General features: G+C 41.2%; 1 protein-coding gene across 2 annotated transcripts; it reads right to left on the bottom strand.

Annotated features, from left to right (window-relative positions):
• Nucleotides 1-7,077: 7,077 nt before the first annotated feature.
• Nucleotides 7,078-8,099, bottom strand: c1ql2 (complement C1q like 2). Of its 2 annotated transcripts, XM_022753939.1 has the most exons (3): nt 7,785-8,096; nt 7,515-7,751; nt 7,078-7,257 (listed from the first exon to the last, which is right to left on the bottom strand). In XM_022753939.1, the coding sequence occupies exons 1-3, from the start codon at nt 8,094-8,096 to the stop codon at nt 7,078-7,080; spliced, it is 729 nt and encodes a 242-aa protein (XP_022609660.1). The 2 variants fall into 2 exon arrangements, with proteins under 2 accessions (XP_022609660.1, XP_022609661.1); XM_022753940.1 differs by having other exon boundaries at nt 7,515-8,099.
• Between the last annotated feature and the right edge of the window lie 4,043 nt (nt 8,100-12,142).

The raw sequence follows: 12,142 nt of genomic DNA, 5'->3' as shown, positions 1-12,142 counted from the left end.
TGTTTTGAATGAACAAGGGCAATCAGTGTGAAGACAAGGGATTGACTGGCTGCGGCCACCATTTCCATGTTTTAGCCTGTAGTGTTTTAACAATTCTATCCTTTTGTCTGATTTGAAGCTACATATTTTACACACCCATCTCATGTTGTTGCACCTGGAAAATAATAAACACATACACAAATATCTCAAAACTAAATTTCTATGTCAAGTTAACCTATAACAGTACTAATTTGATCTTACCTTGAGTAAGCTGTCAAGGCCAATGTCCAGAGTCAATGTCCTTTATTCTGTGAAATATATAGACAAGTAAAATTAACATACATTATATGTACAAAAGTATTCAGACATCTTTGCAATTTAGAATTGGAGTAGAATTTAGAAGCTGTGATTCCATATGGCCTTGCATTACATCAATGTTAAAAGTTGATTGGAAATTTTAAAGTATGTAATCATGTGTTATTGTAAGACATTTATTGAACATATTTAAACACCATCTATAGCAGTCTTATAAAAAGGCACACTCTTGATATGCTGTTTTAAAATTATTTATTCACAATCTGTATTTTAAATAACACAAATGAAATTATTTACCTTTATAAAGGCACTATTTATATATATATTTTTTAACAGCTTTCCAATTAGTATTCATCTTTTTGGCCCCCCCTTTTTAATTGTAATATACCTTATTCCTTTTTTAAACATACATGTAACACTTATTTTAATATATTTCCCTTTCAAAACATTTAAATGAACTGTCTTGCCATTACTGTTTTAAATCATCATGTGAGTTTTAATGAACAAAATTAAATAAATCAGACTGTATTTGTATCACAATAATTTATGAGTGAATACTCTTATAACACACTGACTCCTAAGTCAACTGTGCCATCACTGCTTCACTAACAAACTGCATTTAATGTTACTGGAGTGATAGCAACTTAGCTTGGCTAGCCTCAATGTTAGACAATGCCTGGGTTAGCTAGCGCTGTTTGCGATTAGCGTTTGCTTCGCGGCTAACACCCTTAACGATCTTTTAAACATTTTAAACCAATTACAGTGATACAGTCTCTACCACAGCCGTGTTAAAAGCTAAATAACTCCTACTGGTTTTAAGAGAAGTATCTGAACAAAGCAGGCATTATGTTGTCAGTTCACCCAACAGGCTAATATCAACAAACAAAATGGTGCCTCCATTCTGTGTAAACGTTAACATTACCGGACCTCAAAACACAACAGGAACGCCCTATGTTTGACGAAAGTGGCACCCCACGTTCAGTGTAACACACACACTGGACAGTTATCACACTGTAGCCATGTTTACCTGTGCTCAGAAGCGTGTCTGTGTCCACTGACCTCAGAAAAAGTACGTTATGACTCAAGTCCAAAGCGCTCCGCGGACGCGGGAAGAGCGGAGGAGCCCTTAGCTAGCTAGCTAGCAGGCTAAAATATTCAAACACTGACGAGCCAACATAAAAATAAAAAGTTAATTAATCATATACATACCCCGAGGGTCCATGTCCATCAATTGTCTCATCAAATGAGCACCCAAACGATCCCCCTGTCGAGGCGTGTTGTCCAGGAACCCTGTTCTTACTGCTGCCTCAGAAGTCAAAAGTACAGGCACTCTGACCTCACCTGCTGAGCATGCGCAATATTGCAAGCTGACCTCCTATTACCCAAGTAAATTTTACTTGCTTATGTCAGGTTGTACAGTCAATACAGTTGTTAAGTTAATATTACTTGGAGTGATGGATAATATTTACTTATCAAAATGAGGATACATAATTACAAACAAACATTAAGTAACACATTAAATAAAAGGTGACATTTAAAAGTAAAAGCACTGAAATAATATTTCCTTGTAAAATTTAAACAAATAATCAAGGTTATAATTACAAGACCAAAAAATAATTTTTTTCAGTGTACAAGTGACTAAACAAGGTAAAGTTCAAGCTCTGACCCTCTCAATCAGCCACAGGTCACAATAAGCATGCACAATAATGACTAAAAGATTTCTCTTTAATTACAATGATGTTTATTTAATCTTCACAATAATCAACAAAGTTAACCACAGTCCAGATTAATAACACTATTCCACCAATCATCCAACTAACTAAACATACAGAAAACACAGCAATAGTAAACGCATTCAGATCATGGAAGGATGGATCAAAAGTAGCGCACGTTCATTTCTATAGAAGTTGCTTGCCTGGCGCACACACCGAAAAAGTTTCTGGCTTCCGGGTTACTTCAGTGTTATGTGGCCCACTGAATATGCGCAGTAGTGTCACTCCCATCGTGCCTCTGGGCTATGAGAATGAGCAAACAGCATTCTGGATTTGGCAATGCGCATTCATAAATGCTATGCTAGCAAACATCATGGAGGAGTAATAAGACTTCTACAGGACTTGCTTGGGGCTTGAAATCATCAATTTATACAAATGACAACAGCAACAAACAATGAAAATAATGTTCTGAAAAGTAAGGTAGTGTTAAACCTATGATCGTTGATATCACGGAAGATTCGTGTTGACAGTTAATTGTGATGTTAAAGGGAAAACGTGTCATTCAGTTAAAGAGAGAGCTCAATCGCTAAATCACTCTGGATTCCACACAATAAGCAGAGTAACACATGGAATGACTCAAACAGCAAAATATCCACTGATCTATACAAATATCTACTGATCTAGATTAATGATCATTTAATTGTAAACTCTTTTTTCCCTGTCAGGATCCTGTAGGAATCGTGACTCAGTTTTTCAGTGATCTGATTGGTCAGTAGTTTGGCTGTTGACAGGTTTTGATCTGATCTGGAGCAGGTGAGGAGTTCAGTATCAGTTACCATGGTGTTTTACACCGGTAACAAGTGAACCACCGTCATAGGACTGAAAAAAAAAACAGTTTTAGTCTCTAGAGCTAATTTCCTCCTTCATGACAGCTGTTTATATAACTCACCTGTTTACATTTTTATGTAAGTTAAAGTTATGTATAATTATAAGTTATGTTTAGGTATGTATAATTGAGGGCGTGGCCTCTTCGAGTGACAGCTGGGTGAGCATGTGTTTTCCATAAACCATAATGCACCGAAGTGTCGGCTCCACACACGCCCCACCTCTTTCATTTCATTTTTGTATTAGCTGGGAGTTAGGGGCAAAGTCAAACACTGCCAAGATGGCGACGGTGGCGCAGTTCACTTTGAGCTTCAAAACCGCTCTTCAGAAATCTGTGGGTAACGTCACAGAGGCTATGTCCATCTTTTTTTACAGTCTGTGGTACAGACATCTGGTGAGACACATCAGGGCGGAGCAGACAATCTCAGAAGCGGGAAAAAACCAGGACAGGAAGAAAAGCAACCAATGGACACATAAGGAAGTAACTACAGAATAAAATAGAAAATTAGTCCAAAGAGTCACTTAAGGGGCACATAAATATCAGCAATGGGTACGAGTTGGTGTTACGTGCACCATGGCATCTGTGACCAGGAAAATTGATGTCTGGAAATACTTTGATAAAAAAGATGACAATAACATGCAGTGCACAATATGTGGGATGATATGTCATATCATATTAATTCTGTCAGTAACTTAATGAGCTAAATGTGCTAAATTAATTTTGTCTGTACTCAGTTTGAGTGCTCTCTGCAGACTGCTGTTAGCACTTACCAAAGACACTTTGTCAGGGAAGAACCTCCTTTGATTCATATCATATCAATAATTTAGGCTCATGAACTTTTTTTTTTTTAACCTTCATCCATATTTGCGTTTGTGCATTGGCAACCTGCTGGTGATGCTCAGTACTGCAACAGCATCCATCAGAATGAAGTTTGTCACACACATTATAGATATGAAGAGAAAATGTCAATTTCAGTCTTATAGCCCATGTTATGACTATCTGACTGTATTTGCAAAATTAAAATAAAAAGACAAATGAACCCAATGCTTCTATCTTTTCCTGTGATGAAAACCTCACCAACTCAACTCTGATCGATGAGCAGTGAGAAAAACATGCAATTTAAAACTCCAAGGTTTTATCTTTACAGTGATTCATTTACACTGTTGGGGATTATAAACACTTTAAAATTTAAAACATGAGCATAAAAATACAGATTGAAATACATGAAGTAATCCTTATCCAACATCTGTGTCAGTACAGCTGTTTGAAAAAATTCTTTAAAGATCGAGAAAAAAATACAAGTCATTCTAGTAAATGGTTATGGACTCTGTTGTTCAGGTAATTCATGAACCATTGTTACAGGCACAGATTCTTCTTTGGTCCCATATTAACAGCTTTACAACAAAGGAATATCCTGAGCCACCTACAGCTGCGATCCACCAACAAAGTACTGCCTTGTTTCAAGGCTCTCCATGAAAAAGTCTGGAATTACTGGACAGAGGAACGTCATTCTTTAGACACCAGTCAGGATTAAGTCTAGCTGTGATGCTTCACCTGGTTACAAACATGGTGGGGAAGAGGATAGTATACCTGTGATTCAGTCATTCACATCATAGACTATCACAGAAGATGTAAACTTGCTTACCTTAATAGTTGTACTTGTAGGAATACCCATGAATAAAACAGAAATACACAGACAAGAGACAAGACTTCCGATTATAAAATATAAAATAAAATAGATACAAAAAATCTACAATTCAGCTGAAATGACTGGAGGCCCTGAAACAAGGACTAAAAGACTAAATGGAAATGTGAGACCCACATTGTTGATTTCTGCAGCAGACATATGACCTGTGGTCCAGAGGGGCACAGCTGGAACAACAAACCAGGGTAAATCAGATAAACAGTTCAACTGTTCACACAGCAGGACATCAAGAACAAGGAGGACCAGAACCAGTCCATCTGCCGTAGCACTCATTACACACCTCAGCTCATCTTGTCCCATGGTTCAGATTCAAATTATCTACTGAGAACACTGAGACCCTGTTCAGGGATATGAGGACAATACTGTGTGTTAAAACAAGACAAAAATCAGAGAAGTCATATTTAAAAAACATTTGCATTAAATATCTGAAAAACTGAACAAGTGCAGACTCTATCAAAGCCTCTTGTTTAGGGTAGTACTGCACTAGGACAATGCTGCATGATCACAGGTAAGAGTGACAATTTCACTGTCAGCACTTCTCAGCAGGACACTCCCAGTGTGAGAGAAGAAGGCTGATCCTAACATGTTTCATGGTATTAGGTATTGAAGACTCAGGCCACCAGCTGGCTGGATGAATAACACACATCTACCTGCAGAATGTGACACTCCATGCTTTAAGGACCTTAACATGCAACCAGTGTCCCACCGCCGCCAAATTCAGGCATCTTAATGAGGACGTTGGTCCTGTGTGTACTGAGCTGTTGACTTAATCGATGGGACATTCATAAAGCAGGAGATGCTGAGACAAAACATTGTCTCAACATTTATCAGAGCAGGACTGGATTGGTGGCCACCACAAGGTATGCATGCAGAGCTGCACCCCCACAGCAGAGCCCATCTATCTGTATCACACACACACACACACACACACACACACACACACACACACATTGTAGTCACGCTGTTTATGTCTCAGGAGGTGATAGGATTACTCAGGTACTTCACTTAAATTAAAGTACTAATACAACAGTGTTACCATGACAACAATGGACTTGTACTAGCAGGACTGTACAGACTTTTACAAAGTTAAAGTCCTGAATTCCCACTTCCTACTTCAGTAAAAGTGCATAAGTATTATCAGCAAAATCTATTCGAAGTATTGAAAGTAAAAGTATTTGATGTGTAGTAAATTTTGACTGATGTATGATCTAATTAATACTGATGCATCAATGTGTAAATAACTCTTTAGGTACAGCTTATTCCAGTGGTCCCAATCTGAAAGGGGTCCCACCAAAAGGTCACTGTTATTCGGAGTTATTAACAATGTGTTTTAGATGTTAATCATATTTTACCACTGAAATGTAATTTGATAGAAGTATAAAGTAGCATGAAGTGGAAATGCTCAGGTGAAATACAAGTACTCCAAAACTGTATGACAATTGAAATACTGAAGTAATACTTCATTACATTTCCACTCTGTCAGTAGTTCAAACACAAAGTGGATTCCGGCTGACTAGAGAAGTCTGGTGTCAAATCACTGAATTTATGTGTTTGTGGAACGATGTGTTTTGCTTCTGTCTCTGAACTAAAGACTACATCCAGCTGTACAGAACATCTGGTCTTACTGACAGCCATAAAATCCCACACCAACTTAGAAAACATAATAATTTATTGAAATTACTGACCAACATTTATACTGGAATACCAAGACATTTAGAAACATGTTTGCAACACTGGATGAACAGTTAACTGGAGCCTACATCGTATAAGAGTTTGATTTCCATTTCTTTTTAAATAGATATATACACAACTGCATATATATGTGTAAATTATATATATACACACACACAGTGGGGTCCAACAGGCTGAGAGTAGTGAATGTGCAGGTAGTCTCAGACCTGTGGAGTGTCTACTGTGTCTTTGTGAGACAGCATCATGTCACACAGCTACCTCCTCTCTATACAGGAGTGGTCATCAAGGCCTTTTCAGTTCAGTTCAGTACAGTGAATGACCTCAACTCCACAGAACACACTAAGACAACAACATCCGCACTGCAAACACAGACTGAATCCGTCCTGTGGAGGTTCAGTTCATCTGGAACAGAGTCCAAAACACTGCTGGTAAACAACTCTGAGCTTGTTACAGTTCTGAATGATGAGCTGAATCTGTTCTCATAATAATTTCACTTATTTCCAAAGCACCACACCAGAGATATCAGCTGTTTTCAGTGGAGCAGGTGAAGCTGTGGAAGAAATGAGTGTAAGCTAATTATGTCATCCTTGTGGACAAAACAGAAAACAGTCATCCACATGTTTTAGGTTAAGACTGATTATGATACTGATGGTTTCACTGCAGCAGCTTCCGCGTGTCTGATGAACCTAATTCAATTAACGTGGCATTTCTCTCTGATGAACCTAATTCAATTAACGTGGCATTTCTCTCGTGGCAGTTCAGGGATGGACTGGTGCCATTATTCCACATTAGTCCGGATACAAAAGGAAACCGGAAAACGTGCTGTATTTGTTGTTGTTCCCCCCGTGTGCCTTGCCGCCGTCCAGTTTCACATAAATCTCGTCCCCGGAGTCCAGATGCAGGACAACGCTGTTGCTGGCGTAGTCGTAGTTCTGGTCTGCGTCCTGCGCTATGGCGCTGGCGCGTACCTGCAAATTAAGACAGAGAGATATCACGACTCAAAGCGCGAGGATTCGGTGTGGTCTAGGCTACTGGGATGAAACGGGATCAAATAAAGACTTTACCCAACATCCACACCACAACCACGGATCTTAGATTGTTCTCCTGGTTCTGTAGCCAGTGAGGAGCTGGTTGACACACGAGCCAACAATCTTAATTAATGTAGCCTACTGCATAAACAGGTTATCATGCCCCAGGTTTAAAGGTAGACAGAGGGAATATTTACCTGTCCGTTTTTGCATAAGTCTGCCCACATGCTGGTTCCGTCTCCTCCGCGCATCAGCACATGGTAGGTGAAGTAGTAAATCCCGGACACTTGGCACGTGAACTTGCCAGTTGTTGGGTCGTAGTGGTTCCCGAGGTTCGTTACAACGTCGTCGAACCTCAACACTTCGTATCCCTCGTGGGGGTTTTTCAGACCCACATAAAACGCTATCTTTGCCCCGCCGATGGCGGAGCCCGGCTCTCCACCGGTCTCGGTCCGCGCAGTGCCCACTACGCCGGAATAACCCATCTTTCCAGAATCACCTCTATCCCCCGGTGGTCCTCTCGGACCGGGTGGGCCCGGTTCGCCTGGCGGCCCCCTTGGCCCGGGTTTCCCCGGCCGACCCGGATCGCCCTTAGTCCCTTGAACAAAGGTTGGAGAAGGGATGGCGCTCAGGTCCTGCATGACCTCAAGAGCCGTGGCACTCGGTTTGGGGTTGTAGGGGTCACAGATCATCCGACAAGTCCCCATCATTTCATAGTGCGCATCGGTCTTGGAAGTCTGGACCAGCAGTGGAATCGCGATGATGAGAGCCAAAACCATGACGATGCCAACCACCGCGGCGACGACTCTCTTCCTCTGGAGAGTCCGAGAAGCAAGCGCTAAAAAGTCCGTTTTGCTTTGGGACGTAATGGTGGAAGGTGGTGAGAGCGCCAAAAGCCACGACAGAAAGAGAGTGGACCAACACGGAGTCACTCAGGCCCAAGATGAAGAGTAGAGGCAGAGGAGAGAGAAAGGCGCGTTATAACCCTACAGCCCGGTGCAGCCCGCAGCGTTTAACGCGGTGCCACTGTCACTCGGCTTCACACAGCTGACAGGGGAAATATTAGTTTTGGCATGGCTGGACGCGAAGGCTCTCCGAGCAGAGAGGGGCTCCCAGCAGTTTTGTTCGTCTTCAACAAGAGAGAAGGGAGCAGAGAGCCGTGACGTAAAAAGTGTAGGGGCAAAGCCCGTTGCAATTTGGATTAAAAAACTGCAACAATAATCATGTCATCTTTATGTATGAATCATAAATCCCTCTCAGAGCTTCAGGGGAAGGGATCAGGACGCATTAGCGACACTTGAATTTCTAGCTGTCAGACGTTTCCTCTTTTATCTCCCTCATTTATAGACAAATCATCTGAGCGCACAGGAGGCTGAATAAATTAATTCAGATGATCACATGTAGCTACGACTTGTATGATAAGGTGCCTTCAAGTGAAACTACTGCAATGTTCATTCTTCTGAAACCATCTACAGCCTATTTTAACATTACTATCGACTTTAGTTAAAGCTCAAACTTATTTTATGTCAGATATTGTAAGTTAAAGTTACTACACTAGAAAAGCTTGATCTGTGCAACATTTCAACTAAACATGACCTATTAGTTTGCATTGTGGGATTCTTATACTTTACCTTTGATCTTTTGTTGAATTATTTAATACTAAAGGACTTCATTAATATAACTGACATATTTTGACACATACAGTGCTTCCCTTATGGTTCAACCCTGTCCTCATGAGGTGAGACTGGTGACCAGGTCACAGGACACACCTGCTGCTAAAAGTGTATTGATCATTAAGGTTTTATATGTCCAGGTGTAAAACACCAGCCTCCTCAACTGTAACATCAGTTCTGACTCTGAGGTGAGCAGTCTCATCCCAACACCAGCTGCTGAATAGTTTGCTCTTATTTAGTCTGACAGGGAGGCTACAGCTCTTGCATTCAGTAGCCAAATCCATGCTCACACAGCGAGGACATCTCTTTGTGTGTTTGCCGTGCGTTGACTTGGCTCCTGACAGATCTTACATCATCTGGCCTCTGATTTCAAATTAATTCAGGCTCAGGGGTCCCTCAGAAACCCCTCCCTGCCCCACACAGCCACCTTTAGCTTCTGGAAGAGAAGGAGCCTCTACAGTGGGAGCCATCTAAAAGTTGGCTGGTGTCAATTTTCTGTTAGTCTAATCTGTTACAAAGGCACGACTTGCCTTCTGTTGTCAGGAGCAGCTAATCCTTATCTCTACAGATCCGGGATTTAACTTCTCATATCCCCTTGTCTCAGCAGGCTGTAAGCTAGCAGTTAACAAAGCGCCCATGTCAATTCCCTGAAGCTGCCCCTCCCTGCTGATGACTGCCAGACACACACACACACACACACACACACACACACACACACACACACACACACACACACACACACACATATATATAGATTACAAAAGCACAGACCCAAATGCTGCTACATAACACAAGCAGATCCATTAACAGAATCTATGCAGACACTGACACACACACACAGGAAGCCATAGAGCCCCCACAGTGTCACACACTCCCTGATGAGCACAAATGAAATCACTCTGTTGGTGATTAGCCTCCATGTGGATCTGAGAGAAAAGTTGAAATAAAACAGACACAGCAGAGCCTTTCTGTAAAAAAAGTTGTTTTGTAGTATAGGCAGACAGGAGAAATGACGGGTTATTTCAGTTGTATTTTGTATTTGTGTCACAGTGAGACTGTTTTAATCACTTGATCCAGTATTACTTGTTTTAATCCTTTTATTCAGTATTGCACGTTTATTTATAAGTGTGGGTTTTATCGTGTGTACATATATTTTCTATATTGGTATTAGTTAATTTGTGGGGTTGCATGTTGTAGAGCGTTTTATATTCCATATTTGGTTTTACTGAGTTGTGTGTAATTTGACTATGAAGTTGATGAACTGATGACAAACAGCTGTGATGAACTGCCTTACACACCCTGACAGCTCTGGATTGGCAGACAGACGCTGTGCTTTTAAGTTGATTATGGACAGGTGTGCGCACATGCGGTGAGGGAAGACAATCGGCCAGACACAGTTCCCGCGGAGCTAGAGACAAGTTTGGAGTGTAGGACGGAGCCTGCTCGATCGGTACGTTCTGCTGCAGGAAAACGGGCCGACAGAGCGAAGGTTCGGCCAGGACGAGGAACCAGACGAACCACTGCGGGACGAGCCAGACCGAAGTGAAAAGACTTGGTTCATTGCCCACTATACGATAAGTAAAGCGTCAGCGGCAGACGGTGATCCAGCGGAGCTGCAGGGCCGGAGCAGAGGAGCCGCCAGTGTTAACAAGTCGTAAAATATCAACAACCAAAAACATGTGAAACTCACATCAGACTAAACTAATTTGGCTGGCAAATGACACGTTGTGTTGCTTAAAGTTTGCACTACACATCTGTGGTTTGTTCAGAATGCTCTCTGAACCTTTGAGGGAGCTACTCTGAAACCGGGGGGGCTCACGAGCCACACGATGGAGACCCCTGGTCTAAAACGTACAGGTCAAACATTTTAGAACAGATTTTTATTTTATTTTATTTTTTATTGAAATCTCAAGTCAAGTTTAGTGAAAAACATTTTAATGGTACAAAGGTCAGTGGTTTTTTATAAAAAAAAAAAAAAAAAAAATTCAGGTCACCAAAAACTGAAACATCATGTAACTGTAATAGAGACTACACTCTCTGATCATCACCATGACAACACTGTACTGGAGGAAATAGGACTGTACACTGCTGTCAGAGTAGAGGGTGGAGGACCAGGAATGGAGGAGGACAGACTGGTTGATCAAGGCTTCATCCTACAGCAACATAATGAGCCACAACATTAGAAGACCAGAACCAGACTCAAGGATCCACATGGAGACCAGCACAGTTTCCAGACCTGAAGTTTCCAGTGTTTGGATCACTTCACCGAACAACATTTAATTTCCTCTGTAGAGAGATCATCCATGACAGAGTTCAGCTGCTGGATGAGTCAAAAATTAAAGGGGGGTGGCTCACCTAGTAGAGTGTGACATTTGCTGCATGTCATCCCCTCATTCTCTCTCCCTGTCTACCTCACACTGTACTATCAAAAAAAGACACAAACGCCCCCCCCCCCCCAAAAAAAAAAAAGTACATTTAAGGAACGCTCCAGACCTTTGGCTTCCATGGACTTCTTGATTTTAATTGAATAACCTACACTAAGACATGCAACTATGTACATTCAATTAACAGCTGGAAAAATAGATGTTCTAAAAACCTACCAGTAGTGCTATTATCTTACAATAATTGTATTCTTATTCATCTGAGTTGTAGGGTATTTGAGCTACTGTATAATTAGATACATTGAGATATGGGGCCCAAAATACAACCCTGTCTGGTTTTCAGTGTACTTATGTACAAACATGACACTGACACTGAAAACCAGACAGGTAACAGCTTCTGACTTGGTACTATGATTCCAATGTTGAATACACAAAGGTGAAAGGCATTACACACAGAGCTTCAGGATAAACTGATCTGTTTCACTTCTTAATTCCACCACATGTCAACAAACTAGTGACCTTCATCAAAGCATGGAGGTCAGTGGAGATCTTATCATCATCTGGCGGGTGATTGGCATTAGGGGTCACATGATCATTGACTTCCTAAGGTCCCATATACATCTTTTCTTGATAATATGACAATGACTAAGAGCAGGTGAATAGGTACATCCCATTTAAAAGGGAGTTTTTCTTTCATTCTGCTCATGTGGGAATGTTTGGTCTCTGTAAATGAAGAGCATGGTCTAGACTTAGGCCCTAGCTCTACTGTCC

Source organism: Seriola dumerili, unplaced genomic scaffold (genome assembly GCF_002260705.1).
Source record: "Seriola dumerili isolate Sdu_G_001 unplaced genomic scaffold, Sdu_1.0 BDQW01000200.1, whole genome shotgun sequence".
Classification (NCBI taxonomy): Eukaryota; Metazoa; Chordata; class Actinopteri; order Carangiformes; family Carangidae; genus Seriola; species Seriola dumerili.
The sequence above is the reverse complement of the archived record's forward strand: the minus strand, read 5'-3'. Positions and strand labels throughout refer to the sequence as shown.